Source organism: Haliotis rufescens, unplaced genomic scaffold, assembly GCF_023055435.1.
Source record: "Haliotis rufescens isolate VD_foot unplaced genomic scaffold, xgHalRufe1.0.p SCAF_9, whole genome shotgun sequence".
NCBI classification, from domain to species: domain Eukaryota; kingdom Metazoa; phylum Mollusca; class Gastropoda; order Lepetellida; family Haliotidae; genus Haliotis; species Haliotis rufescens.
The window spans coordinates 19,364,007-19,376,206 of NW_025964383.1; the positions used below are offsets into that span (position 1 = coordinate 19,364,007).

The window sequence follows — 12,200 nt, forward strand, 5'->3', positions numbered from 1 at the left end:
TGAATCGTGCTCGGCTGGCTCCAAATAGCCGCGGCGTACGCTTTTGACGCAGCCACTGCTCTAACCTAATAAGCCTTTAACCTGGTTTGGGGTCCCTGCCTGTAAGCGTATACGCTGTACAAATGTTTGAAACTATCCACCTCGAGATAGATTGTTTACTCGCAGGTGAGCCAACCTTCCTACCGCAGTAACAGCAAAATAGTTGGTTATCCTTACGGACACCCATATTTCTGCTGATATAGGCCTTGAGAGTCGTGCGGACATCCAAGACATGAGCATGTCTTGCAGTGGTCCCCGACGAGGAAGGCTGTGAAAGAGCAGGTAGCTCAATAGGAGCCGTTCACGTGGAATCGTGTGCGACCCTAGGACGGTAATAGTCCGGTAGACGAAAACTGACTGTCCCGGTGATATTTATCGACCCCATGGAAGACAGTTATTTTGGGATCGGCTGACATAACACGAATGTCGCCTACCCGTCTGCCGGACGTTACCACCACAAGGAACGCCGTCTCCCAGCTCAACAGCTGAAGAGAGAGAGACGACAGATCCCGAAAGGAAGGACCGGACAGCCAATCGAGAATGATTGACAAGTCCCAAGGGGGACTGATCCGCCGGACTGGCGGTCGGATCCTGTCCACACCTGCTAAAAAGCGCTGCACTAATGGGTGTGCACCCAGAAGTGCCCCGTCGACAGGGACGTGAAAAGCTGCGATAGCTGTAGAGTACCCTCGGACTGTCGATGCGGCCATCTCCTGACTGGAGAAACTCAAGCACGGATACGAGATCTGCAGAAAAAAAAAAAAAATCTGCAATCCCTCTATCGACACACCAGGGCGCATAGCAGGCCTATCTATCGTACTGAACGTTTGTCGAATCCCTCCGCGAAGCCAGTATTGTGTCTGCAACTCGTGCAGGAATACCGCTCTTCTGGAGGCGATTCCTGACAGTGGCCAAGCCACCCATTGAATCCTGAGATTCGGGTGGAGGACCCCGTTCTGGGATAGGAGGTCCGGTCGTAAAGGTAATAGAACAGGAGGCTGAGCCAGAAACCTGAGTATTACTGGAAACCAACTCTGCGCCGACTAAAGAGGTGCCAGGAGCACAATTAGTCGCGCAGGCTGAGTGCCTAGCTGAGACAGGACCTTGGAAATCAGAGGTACTGGGGAGAATGCCCACAGAACTGTCCGTCCAATCTAGCTGAAAGGCGTCCGGTGCCACCGACCTCGGGTCGTGGACTCGGGAGCAGAACGTTGGTGTCTGGTTATTTAACCCAGACGCAAACAGATCCACCTGTAACGACCTGTATAACAGGGAGAAAATCCCGAATATCCCCGGGTCCAGCCTCCACTCGTGAGGAGCGAGGATCCGGCAAGACAGAGCGTCCGCACGGACGTTGTCCACCCCCGGGAGATAAACAGGTAGCACCCTGATATCATGAGAGTCGCACTATAGTAGGAACTGCCACGTCTTTTGTCGAAGCGACGGAGACGCCGTTCCCCCCTGCTTCCGGATGTAAGTCATCGCCGTTTGGTTGTCCATCTCTAGACGAACCACTTGGCCACGAAGCAGATCCGGGAAGCGTTGAAACACCAACCTGACCGCTCTCAGTTCTAGCACATTGATATGCAGTTTGATCTCCTGCTGGGACCATAGTCCCGAGGCAGTGTGATCATTCAGAACGCCTCCCCAGCCGGAGAGTGACGCGTCTGTTTGAACTGTGAGAGACGGAACGGGAGTGATTCCTGACCTCGGTCCACCACTGGAGGTGTGTAATGAGCCACTAGGGAGTCTCGAGCACAGTCTCGAGATCTTCCGAGTTCGCCCAAAGTCGACGGAGTGCTTGTTGAATGGGACTCATTCTCAAGAGCGCCCGCCAGACCAAATCCACTGTCGCCGCCATGTTGTCCAGTAACTGGAGCCATGTACGAGCAGTGTGACTTGCGCTTAAGGGACTTGATATCTTGTGACAGGGATACACGTCCTCTCACCGTGTTGAAATTAGCCACTAGGAAGACTAGATTCTGAGTGGGGCTCAGATCTGACTTCTTGAGATTGACCATCCACCCTAGAGTGATCAGAATATCTATCACTTGTTGTGTAGCTATCTGACTCAGGGATTGCAATAGAGCTCTTAGTAACCAGTCGTCGAGGTACGGATGGCAGAACCGGCCTTTTGACCTGGCCACTTGGGCGGGAATCAACATCAGCTTGGTGAACACCCTCGGGGGCCGTGGAGATCCCGAATGGTAGAACCCTGAACTGATAACACCTCCCGTCGAAAGAAAACCTCAGGTATTTCTTGAACTCGGGGTGTATTGGTATGTGGAGATAGGCGTATTTTAAGTCTATTGACGTTAGCCATTCTCCTGTCTCGACAGTTGAGATCACTGTTTGGTGACTAGGAAACAAGTCGAGTAGAAGCCCTCGCTTCCCTGTCCCTCGGGACCCGGTTCGATCGCAGCTTTCATAAGAAGTGCGTTGACCTCGGCACGGAGGAATTCCGCCTTCTCTCGGGTAGCAGGCACCGGAGTGTGCTTTATCCCGGAAAAGTGGAGGAGCGGATGAGTTTTCCACCGAGGCAAATGGCCATCCCTTAAAATGGACGGGGTCCGGGGATTGTGATGTAACTGTCTCCCATTCCTTCAGGAATAGAGCCAGTCGGCCGCCTACGGGGACATCCGGCTGGAGGCAGTGGACCCCGACTGGAGGCAGTTCGATAACTTGCGACTGTGGGTTCACCCGGGGCTCTTCGGGCGCTAATGGGAACCCATCGTTCCCAGCCCCGCGAAAAAGCTGTTGGCCTCGACCAGCTGCCTTGCCCCGGCCCGTGCCTCTCTTGCTCCTCCCGGCGCCCTTATACCTGAAGGAAGCGGCGGCTTCCAAGCAGGTGTGGACGTCTGACCCGTGTGTTAGCGTAGGAGGGGACAATTGGAGAGGCCCGCTTACGCGGTTTTAACGCTTGGTACCTCCAACAAGGCCTTATGAGTCTTTGATGGAAGTATACAATTGAGCAGCCTCTCGGACCACCTGCTGAGCCCCAGGGAAGAGGGTGGCACCCTCTTATACGGCAAAGCAAGTAGGTCTTGGCGTGTGTAAGTCGAGTATTTAGATACCGACATCCACCGCCTGCGCATGCCCATAACAGCGCACATCATCTGCGAGGCACAGCTACGAATAGCGTCCCGCGCGAGATAACTGAACTTCCGTTAGTTGCGCGGCCAACTCCGAAGAGTCGGCCGGCCCCTCTCCCGCTAACTCCCTCTGTACAGCCGACAGATACGCGGAGTGTACGGACACACGGAGCTGTTGGCATGCATTATGATATTGCTCCTCGAAGCATATGTAAGCAGCCTTCAACTCCGCACCGCACACGGGAAAGGGGGGGGGGGGCAACCGCCGGCCCTGCTTGACCTTAGTCAAGTTGGGTGTCTCCGACTCTGGCATGGGCGCAGCCACCTGAGGCAGTACCTGGACAATCCTGTCCCGCACGTGTCTCTGCACCCGGCCCGAGGCAGGGTCCCGGTGCCAAGTCCCGGTGCCGAGGTGCCGTAGGTTCAAGGGAACCCACCTGGCACTGGGCTAGGTATCCACTAGTGAAAGCCTCGGCCTCGGAAGAGGCGTCTGGCTCCGCTAGGGAAAATTGTGCGTCGGTAGTGCACGGGCCGGTGCCCGCCACCACTACGCTGGGGAGCGACCTCGAGCCGGAGCCGAAGCTCGGTCTCGGATCGTCCCCGAGACAAAGGGAACCAACCTGGCTTCGGGCTAGGTATCCACTAGTGAAAGCCTCGGCCTCGGAAGAGGCGTCTGGCTCCGCTAGGGATAAATTGTGCGTCGGTAGTGCACGGGCCGGTGCCCGCCACCACTACGCTGGGGAGCGACCTCGAGCCGGAGCCGAAGCTCGGTCTCGGATCGTCCCCGAGACCAAGGGAAACCCCCCTGGCTCCGGGCTACGAATCCACTAGTGAAAGCCTTGGCCTCGGAAGAGGCGTCTGGCTCCGCTAGGGAAAAATTGTGCGTCGGTAGTGCACGGGCCGGCGCCCGCCACCCCTCCGCTGGGGAGCGACCTCGAGCCGGCGCCGAAGCCCGGTCTGAGATCGTCCCCGAGACCAAGTGGCCTGCCTCGGCCGACGCCGGGCATATCACAAGGTCTCGAAGCCGCGTCCGGCGCCGACAACGGGGAAGGCTCGGTCCGCATCTCCTCTCGGAGCTGAGACTTTACCTCCTCCATCATCGACGCCATCTGCGACTTAAGTAACGCAGAAAAGTCTGCCAAAGACAGTGCAGGAGAGGGTGCAGTGCTTACTATGGGGACCCTCGAGCCTTCTCCCCCGGCCCCCGGAGAGGTAGCGGGGGAGACAATCTCGGCAGCTTTTTTACCCTTTTTAGATGGGGAGGGGGGGAGGATGTCTTAGTAGATCTGATATCTACCCCCGTCTTTAATAGACCTCTTTAAAGTGGAACAAGTCAACTTGTCTCTTTTGGGGGGCCCCGGGGGGTAAAGGCAATGTCCTCCGCCAGACATATTAGGCAGCGTTCGTGCCTGTCTTAGAACAACCCGTACACAGTTTGAAGGTCTTGTAAACAAGACCGTAATTTCTGAGGTGGGCGGGAAGGGTATCAACGTGTATCAGTGCGATATAAAGATCGGAAATATACGTGCATAAATTGTGAAACTAGAAGCAAAGGCGTAATGTAGAATGCGATTTGTAACGCGATACTAATAGCCAATGTCGTAGTATAATTATAACACCAAAGGGGCGTGTTACGTCTGTCTCTTACAGATGACATAAGGAAAAGTGATTTGGGTGAGAGTTGCTCCCCCTGGCGTGAGGCGCCGTTGGGGGTGAGGCCCCGTAAGGGTGGTCGTATATCATACAAAAACGAAGTTTTTTGTGTGGTAACATTTTTTATTAAGGAAAATGGTTACAACTATGTCATGTAGATTTTCTTGAGCAAGGAAAATGCAATAAGTGCCCCAAGGAGGATTTAATCAGAAAGAGAATCCACACACCCCATCACAAGAGAACTGCATAGCAGATGAACAAAAAGGTGTCCCGAGTTCTGAAGCGGTAACAGTGTAAGTGCAGCCAGTTCCCTGTAGAATGCGTGACATGACAGGTGCAATATGTGATGCATGTAAATAAGTCCGAAATGACAAAATCGTCAAATCTCTGTAGATCGCACTTGTAAAAATGGAGCGCATGATCCAGTCTATCTTCACTCCCTTGATAATGTCTATACTCATAGGGGTAAAATAACCAATCTTAAACGTTAAATATTTGAAAATCTTCTTGAGCAACAGATTGAATAAAGTCAGTTGATTCCGTGCAGTAGGAAAGGGAGGGCCAATCTAGACTGCCATAATGTCTCAAAACCGAAAGTTAATCTGATCCAGGCAATGCGTAGATGAATGAGTGAGCCAGTGGGATTATATGTCCCTTGTAGAAATAGTCCAACAAGGTCACGTTGAATCTTATATAAACCATACAGTATCGTTGGTGTTCAAAGTGGGATGACTGTAGAACGTGAATGTGTATCCACACGCAAACAGACTGTGGTCGCCGTAAAGGCGGGAAAATTCAGCTCTGGAGAAATGTGAATGAAATGCATCTTCCATTGATAGTTTAGTGATGGTCACTATTGTTGTCTTGAAAAAAGACAAGGGAGGTAAGGCAACAATGGAGTACCTGTTCGCTTAGGATTCTTGGCTGACGACATACAGAATTCTTAAACGAAGCCTTGAAATGCTGATCCACCGAATGCTTGACAAAGGCCATGCCATGGTATGATTGTTACTGTGGTATGTTCCGAATCGGGAAAAATATTAGAAAAACTGCCCATAGCTCTGTCTGGTGAGGTGAGGTGAAATGGGGTTTAACGTTGCGTCCAAGATTATTGCACTTATATAGCGACGTGCATGTACGTGTATGTGTATGTGTTGCTGCTTGTACTAGTCCGGGATGATGCCGATTTATAGTGCTAGCACACTGAGATACCATGCCGCAGTTTAACATGAATACCCCACTCAGACACAGTATACTGCCCTCGAGCTGACCAGTCCTTGTTTTAGCCCCTTAATGCCGAGCGCCAGACAGGGTAACAACAAGTACCATCTTTTAACGTCTTTTTGTATGACACGGTCGGGGATCGAACCCCGGACCTTCCGCTCTCCGGGCGGACGCTCTACCACCAGACCACGGAGGCGGTCAGCTCTGTCTGGCAACAAGTAAAAATTATAATATGTTTACAGAGAGCAGCACAGTTGCTGCAGCTGTTCCAAACTCACCTCAACTGTGTGAGGACTCGGTGTGGGTTGGCCCCCATCCTGTCCAGCTTGTTGATGAATGCCAGACAGGGAACACTGTAGCGCTTCATCTGCCTATTGACGGTGTACGTCTGACTCTGGACGCCCCCGACACCACACAGCACCAGCACAGCGCCATCCAGGACACGCAGTGCTCGCTCCACCTCTACTGTAAAGTCCACGTGACCTGCAACACAATCACATCTATAAGAGTGAGTTGGGTTTAACGCCCCTTTTAACAGTATTCCAGTTATATCACGGCGTGTCAGCTTAATGTGGGTGTAAAGCCAGAAGTGATGCAGGTCACAGATATTTACCACTTCGGTGAAACCCATGAGCACGGGTATGGTGCTGACAAACCTAGAAACATAATCGGGGCGAACCGGGATTCAAACCCACAATCATAGGTTTCTAGCGTGCGCAAGGGACGCAACTAAGCACAGCGAATCGCGGTGCCTTAGACGACTGGGCCACTCGTACCCCTATGGCTATAAGAATCTGCGAGTCTGTAAATATTGAAATTATTTTGAGCAATTGTGTCATACTGATTTTACAAAGTGAGTGTCCAAATTCTTGTATTTCCTGAGCGAGAATGAGGGTAATACAAAAAGATTACTACGAGTGCCTGTCACATATAATATTGAGTTGTAAGATAAATTGTATTTCACAGGCAGAAGAGCAGTAACCTAATTCTTACACACCCAAAAATAGTAACATTTCAGCATTGAATCAAAGAATACTTTGTCTATTCTCAGGAATATGATAAGCATGGGTTGCTGGAGACCAATTCTAACCTGGATCTTCATAGGTGTGTCTGCTTGTACTAGTGCAAATAATATAAGGCAGTTTTCTAGTGCTAGCCCACTGAAATACCATGCCACAGTTTTAACATGGATACCCCACTCAGATGCTCTAACCTGACCAGTCCTTGTGGTACACCATTAATCCCGAGCGCCAGGCAGGGTAACAACAAATCAAGGAATGTCCTTTGGTGGGACGCGACCAGGAGATCGAACCACCGACTTCCACTCTCTGGGCTGTCCACCACACCATGGATACGGGGTTCCTAATGAGTGAGTGAGTGAGTTGGGTATAAATCCGCTTTTAATAATATTCCAGTTATATCGCGGCTTGTCAGCTTAATGTGGGAGGAAAGCCCAAAGTAATGCAGATCTCAGATGCTTACCACTTTGGTGAAACCCACGAGCACGGGTATGGTGCTGACAAACCTAGAAACATAATCGGGGAGAACCGGGATTCGAACCAGCAATCATAGACTTCTGGCATGCCCAAGAGACCCATCTCTGCACAGCGAATTGCGGACCCTTAGACAACTGAGCCACCCATGCCCCCCCCCTCCCCCCCCCAAATCCAGGAAGAATAAGTTGCTATATCACCTGGAGTGTCAATGATGTTGACGTTGTGGTCTCTCCACATGATGTAAGTGGCCGCGGACTGGATTGTGATGCCTCGCTGACGCTCAAGCTCCATGAAGTCCATCTTTGCGCCCACCTCATCCTTCCCCCTCACCTGAAAAGGTCAAGGTGAACAAAAGGTTATGGTGTTAAACCTAGAAGGGGCATGGCACAACTCATGTTTGAAGCTGAATGAGACAATTACAGTAAACTACAGTCATAACGAACTCAAAGGGGAATTAATTTTAGTTTGTTATAACAGTTGTTCATTATAAGCATGTATACATCAAATACACAGCGAAAGGCCGGGACAAAAATCAGTTCTTATATCTGTCAGTTCGTTTGAAGCGTGTTTGTTATAAACGTAATTTACCATGTTTACTATATGTTGAATGAGACAATTATCTTGAACGGGAGAAACAAGTTGAATGAGGCAATTATGTTGACTGAGACAATTATGTTGAATGAGGCAAACGTGTTGATTGAGACATTTATGTTCAATGAGGCAAACGTGTTGAATGAGACATTTATGTTGAATGAGACAAACATGTTGAACGTGACAATTACCTCGTGCATTTCTGCTAGTCTGCCTGTGTAAAACAGAAGGCGTTCTGTGAGAGTTGTCTTTCCCGAATCGATGTGAGCCGAGATCCCAATGTTTCTGATCATCTTCACATCTTCTTGCACTTCCTACATTTACATAAACAATGTAACCATGGTCACAAATACAGTCATCGGAATCACTCGAAACATCATTTTCAGTATCCTTTCTATTCGACAACCAACAATGTGACAAATAACGACACATAGCACATAAATTATAGTTGTCAAAATAAGACCTTTCTTGCAGGATCAGGACAAAATGAAACTGTTTAAAAGCAAAGCTCAATGACAACATTTCTAGTTCTGTTTCTTGACATTAATAAAATACCTTATTCAGTGTTGCTGTGTTAAACATCAACTAAAATGACAAACTTAAACTGTTTACATAGAACAAAAACAATATTTATTATATGTAACTGTGAATGTACTTCACTTGCTTATCACTTGGATTTATTCCCCTTTTATCAGGATTTAATGGAATTAAAGGCGTCACTTACTCCAAGTTTTCTTGTGGAGTAGGATACTGCTTGGAACTGAAAAAGCAAACAAAAAATGTAACCAATTGTCCATCTCATCCAAAATGGACATGCAACCAATTGTCCATCTCATCCAAAATGAACATGCAACCAATTGTCCATCTCATCCAAAATGGACATGCAACCAATTGTCCATCTCATCCAAAATGAACATGCAACCAATTGTCCATCTCATCCAAAATGGACATGCAACCAATTGTCCATCTCATCCAAAATGAACATGCAACCAATTGTCCATCTCATCCAAAATGGACATGCAACCAATTGTCCATCTCATCCAAAATGAACATGCAACCAATTGTCCATCTCATCCAAAATGAACAAGCAACCAATTGTCCATCTCATCCAAAATGGACATGCAACCAATTGTCCATCTCATCCCAACTGAACATGCAACCAATTGTCCATCTCATCCCAACTGACATGCAACCAATTGTCCATCTCATCCCAACTGAACATGCAACCAATTGTCCATCTCATCCAAAATGAACATGCAACCAATTGTCCATCTCATCCCAACTGAACATGCAACCAATTGTCCATCTCATCCAAAATGAACATGCAACCAATTGTCCATCTCATCCAAAATGAACATGCAACCAATTGTCCATCTCATCCCAACTGAACATGCAACCAATTGTCCATCTCATCCAAAATGAACATGCAACCAATTGTCCATCTCATCCAAAATGAACATGCAACCAATTGTCCATCTCATCCAAAATGAACATGCAACCAATTGTCCATCTCATCCCAACTGACATGCAACCAATTGTCCATCTCATCCAAAATGAACATGCAACCAATTGTCCATCTCATCCCAACTGAACATGCAACCAATTGTCCATCTCATCCAAAATGAACATGCAACCAATTGTCCATCTCATCCCAACTGACATGCAACCAATTGTCCATCTCATCCAAAATGAACATGCAACCAATTGTTCATCTCATCCAAAATGAACATGCAACCAATTGTCCATCTCATCCAAAATGAACATGCAACCAATTGTCCATCTCATCCAAACTGAACATGGCAGAGTCATTGATTATTATCATGATCAACAAATTGTTGAGAAAACCAATGTGCATGAATTGACAACAGATAAGTTTTAACATTTTTAAGAAAAGAGTAAATTCACTTTCTTGAAAAATGCACAAATGTTAAGTTGCTGTTAAAATATATGTACACTGGAGAAAATCACAGTTGAAAATAATTAACTTTCATACCTTTTTATCCAGATTTGACAAATATATCACAAATATTTTAGTGTTATTTTGTAAATTGTGTAATCCTCAATACCTATGTTTAATGGTGTTACATACAGAGCTCCAGATAACCCGCTTCACGTTCATGTGTTTGTCGGTTCTGTACCACCAAAGGGACATTAGTCGACGGTTCTGTGTGTTTTGTTTTTCCGAGTGTGATGTTACATGTCCAATTCAATTCTCAAACCAAACCAATAGAACTCTACACTGTGAAGTCGACAACACAAGTTCTGCGCAGAGTAAGTTGGCTTAAGTCTTGCTTTTCAAAAAGAATTGAAGAGAAAGTTTGTGTGTTTTTCTTAGGGCTGAATTACAAAATACTTATTGCCATCTTGATTAAGATTAGAAGCCAGTGTTGTCAAAGCCTAAACTACAACATAAATATGCCTTAGTTGTATCTAGGTATGAAGTCAATCACTTTCCTACCAGAGATCCTTGCGGCCAGCAGAGTCAACTCTGTCACATTGTCACATCTTAATCAGTCCATACATGTTTATTCATCTATTTCATTTTGGACGAGTCTACACACATGGATAAGCATATGTCATGAAATGTTTAACTTTCATTGAGAAAATATCCTAAAACGTGAAAAATTATTTCCATTTGCAGATTTATCCTCCAGGTACTGTCATCAAAGCACATTTCTGGTGTCCCCCGCCGTGATATTGCTGGAATATTGCTAAAAACGTCGTAAAACCATAATCAGTCAGTCAGTCATCAAAGCTCTATGAAGAGCTCAAGACACTTATGTTCACTTTGATGTGTAAAGCACTTGCCATGCACCTCACTGCCGCAATTGCGGTGGAAGTATATCTACAGAATTATGCAAAACAATATGTAAAGCACACTGAAAGGCTCCCATCAGGTCCGTCTGTTCATATTTCAGAAAAAGTATTTTTGTTTACAAACAAGTTAAAAATCCGGTCACATGATAAACCAACAACGGCGATGTGGTCACTGGAGCAGAAATGGAGTTGAGCAAGCTCAGGGGCTATTGGCTACTGTTTATAAACAATGCTTCAGAACTGTCGATGTTTTGTCCCCTTAACAATGAAATGAGAATTACATATATTTGCTTCACTTAAGAAAACCAACTTGGGATCCAGTAAGAACTATAAAAATATATAGGGAACTGGACAATCCGAACCCACGGAGAACCGAAACTTGCGTATTGTTGGACTCTTACACAAAGTTTGACAACCCCTACACAATCAGGTGAGGTGTAATTGGGTTTAACGTCGCATCCAAGATTATTGCATTTATATAGCGATGTGCATGCACGTGTGAGGTGAGGTGAAATTGGGTTTAACGTCGCGTCCCAGATTATTGCACTTATATAGCGATGTGCATGCACATGAATGTAAGTGTGTGGCTGCTTGTACTAGTCCGGACTGTTGCCAATTTATAGTGCTAGCTCACTGAGATGCCATGCCGCAGTTTAACATGAATACCCCACTCAGACAGAGTATACCGACTCCGAGCCGACCAGTCCTTGTTTTAGCCCCTTAATGCCGAGCGCCAGACAGGGTAACAACAAGTACCATCTTTTAACGTCTTTTTGTATGACACGGCCGGGGATCGAACCCCGGACCTTCCGCTCTCCGGGCGGACGCTCTACCACAAGACCACGGAGGCGGTCGCATGCACGTGTGTGTGTATGTGTGCGTCTGCTTGTACTAGTCCGGACCGATGACGATTTATAGTGCTATCTCAGTAAGATACCATTCCGCAGTTGAACATGAATACCCACTCACCAGCTGATGAAGCACCGGTATAAGAGCAGGGGTCAAAACCATAAGATTTTACGCTGTTGACCCACAGATTACGTGTCTTCCTTATATTTTTATATTCTTCTTTTACCTGTTTCAGTTGCTTTACACATCCTTGGCGCAGGACGGAGCTTAATTTAAGCAAACGCATCTTATCGAATGGCGAGCCAATGTCAAAGTTACAAAACACTCATTCGCCCTCCATGCACATGTACCGGAAGTAAACAACACGCTTGCGCAATGTTTTCACTTATGGCTGTCGTTAAAGTTCTTGTCGCTCCAACGATTCTTATATGTGATCATT

General features: G+C 47.3%; 1 protein-coding gene across 1 annotated transcript in view; it reads right to left on the minus strand.

Moving 5' to 3' along the window:
• LOC124145977 (elongation factor G, mitochondrial-like) overlaps positions 1-12,123 on the minus strand; it is a 32,831-nt gene extending 20,708 nt beyond the window's left edge. Inside the window, exons 1-5 of the mRNA XM_048390948.1 lie at positions 11,988-12,123; positions 8,820-8,855; positions 8,287-8,409; positions 7,702-7,834; positions 6,287-6,491 (exon numbers count right to left, since the gene is read on the minus strand). Of these exons, the coding sequence (XP_048246905.1) occupies positions 6,287-6,491; positions 7,702-7,834; positions 8,287-8,409; positions 8,820-8,855; positions 11,988-12,047 (557 nt within the window). The 5' untranslated portion in view covers positions 12,048-12,123. The remainder of the gene's footprint in view (positions 1-6,286; positions 6,492-7,701; positions 7,835-8,286; positions 8,410-8,819; positions 8,856-11,987) is intronic.
• Positions 12,124-12,200: the final 77 nt, after the last annotated feature.